Source organism: Colletotrichum abscissum (genome assembly GCF_030869225.1).
Source record: "Colletotrichum abscissum strain IMI 504890 chromosome Unknown Scaffold_359.1, whole genome shotgun sequence".
NCBI classification, from domain to species: Eukaryota; Fungi; Ascomycota; class Sordariomycetes; order Glomerellales; family Glomerellaceae; genus Colletotrichum; species Colletotrichum abscissum.
The window spans coordinates 1-1,746 of record NW_026850275.1 but is presented as its reverse complement, the minus strand read 5'-3'; the positions used below and the strand labels follow the sequence as shown (position 1 = coordinate 1,746).

General features: G+C 46.4%; 1 protein-coding gene across 1 annotated transcript; it reads left to right on the top strand.

The window, feature by feature from the left end:
- Positions 1-176: 176 nt before the first annotated feature.
- CABS01_17124 (uncharacterized protein) lies at positions 177-620 on the top strand (the record flags this gene model as incomplete). Its single annotated transcript, XM_060550451.1, has 1 exon — positions 177-620. One exon carries the CDS (start codon positions 177-179, stop codon positions 618-620), a length of 444 nt encoding a protein of 147 aa, XP_060396825.1.
- Between the last annotated feature and the right edge of the window lie 1,126 nt (positions 621-1,746).

The following is a 1,746-nucleotide window of genomic DNA, read 5'->3' as shown; positions in this document are numbered from 1 at the left end:
TTTGGAGAGTGTGGCTCCTTTCTTGTGACTTACATAGGAGACAGCTCTCGAGCTTGACGGATACCCTCTCTGACCTCACGCGTCAACAACAGGAACAGCTGTATCAGCCAATACTTCCCCTGCAATTTAAAGAGCTCTTGAGATATTATGATGGTGTTACGAAGAAATTTCCATCCATGGATGAGAGAGCTCGTCGCTCGACTGCAATGATTCTGCAAAACTGCACCAATCTCAGTAGGCCATATGACTTCTCGAGGGATATTACCATCTTGGATAGGATTGGCTGGGAAATCGACCTGCCACTGAGAGATGTTATCATTAGTGGCAACGCCTCCTCCAGCGAGGGCACCGGAGATGACAGGGAAACCTTCTTAGTCGACCAGACCATATCGTGGGGTTCTCTGACCGCGATTTTGGATATCGAGCACTGGTATGACGAACTGCCTGTTGATGATGAGCTGGTTGAAATCAATGTGCGGGGAAGGAGTCTTTTCTGCATTCTTGGAGCCATTCAGGAGTTTTACGAGACGGACAATCGTATGGAAGGCATGAGACATACAGTGTTCGAAGGGCTTGAACTCCAGGACGATGGCCGGTGGCATCTGTCCCTTGGTAGCTAGGATGAAACCTGGAATCCAGGAATTGCTCTTTTGCATTTAGGAATAGACTGACAGAAATTGATATATGGTTATATGACATCCGATATTGAGGAGCAGATGCTCGCGGCGAACGCAGCCTGGGTTATTCCATTTCTCACGCGTGATTATTTCTATGCGTGTCCCCTCGCTAGTTCGTTTGCTGTGTACAATCCGAAAATACGGCAGCCAATTTCGCGCATCTCGATAATGCGTAACGGGACTGTGGTGATTGACTTATTGAGATACGGTCAATGTTTCTAGTGGATGTGAAGGGGGGTAGAATAATTACCGCTCGTACGACATCTCTTTGCATATGTCACGACATAGGAATGGTATGAGCACTCGACGGCCGCTCTCTCCTGCGCTGAATCACGTAGGTATTATATATCTTTCGGTATACAGACTACTCTTTCGTTCTAGATGGATGGGTTGAAGTCACTTTCAACGCACGTCTCATGCCTATTGCTGCGTCTCATAACTCGTGACGGCATAGAACGAGGGCAAAAGTGACCCTCGTTGCGAATATGGCTGTGAAAAGTTAGAAGAACACCGAGAAAAACAGAAGCTTTCTCAGACCATCTAGCATGTTTAGTGATTTATTGATGGGGATAGAATACAACAGATCAGCGATTGAGGTTTGTCATGTCTTTTCATCAACCTGATCTAAGAGCCTAACGACTAGCAATCGCACCTAGCTTTAGTATTTTTCCCTGGTCAAACTGTTCTACGTACAATGATAGCGTTTACCAGAGCCTGAGATGGGGACTTCAGCGTTTTCGTTTTGAGTGCCATCCCAATCCTTATCTCACCACCTTGTCAATCAGTAACAACTCCCTGGAGACTAATTGGCCGTCAAGTCCTAATACGACCGTAATCAAATTTGATAAGTGTGTCTGTGTAGAATGCGTTAAGTTATTCAACTAAACAGCAAGTCTACGATATCTTCACCGGAACACTCTGCAAACGACGGGCGTCTGCATTGGTGAATGAGGTCGGCAGACTGTATTCTGTGTGTTGTTTCCGAAAAGTTGCTTCATAGTTGGACCCGCCTAGTATTGCAGCGCAAGTGAATTTCGCCTGGGATCGACGAAGTGAGGCTCTTGAAGGG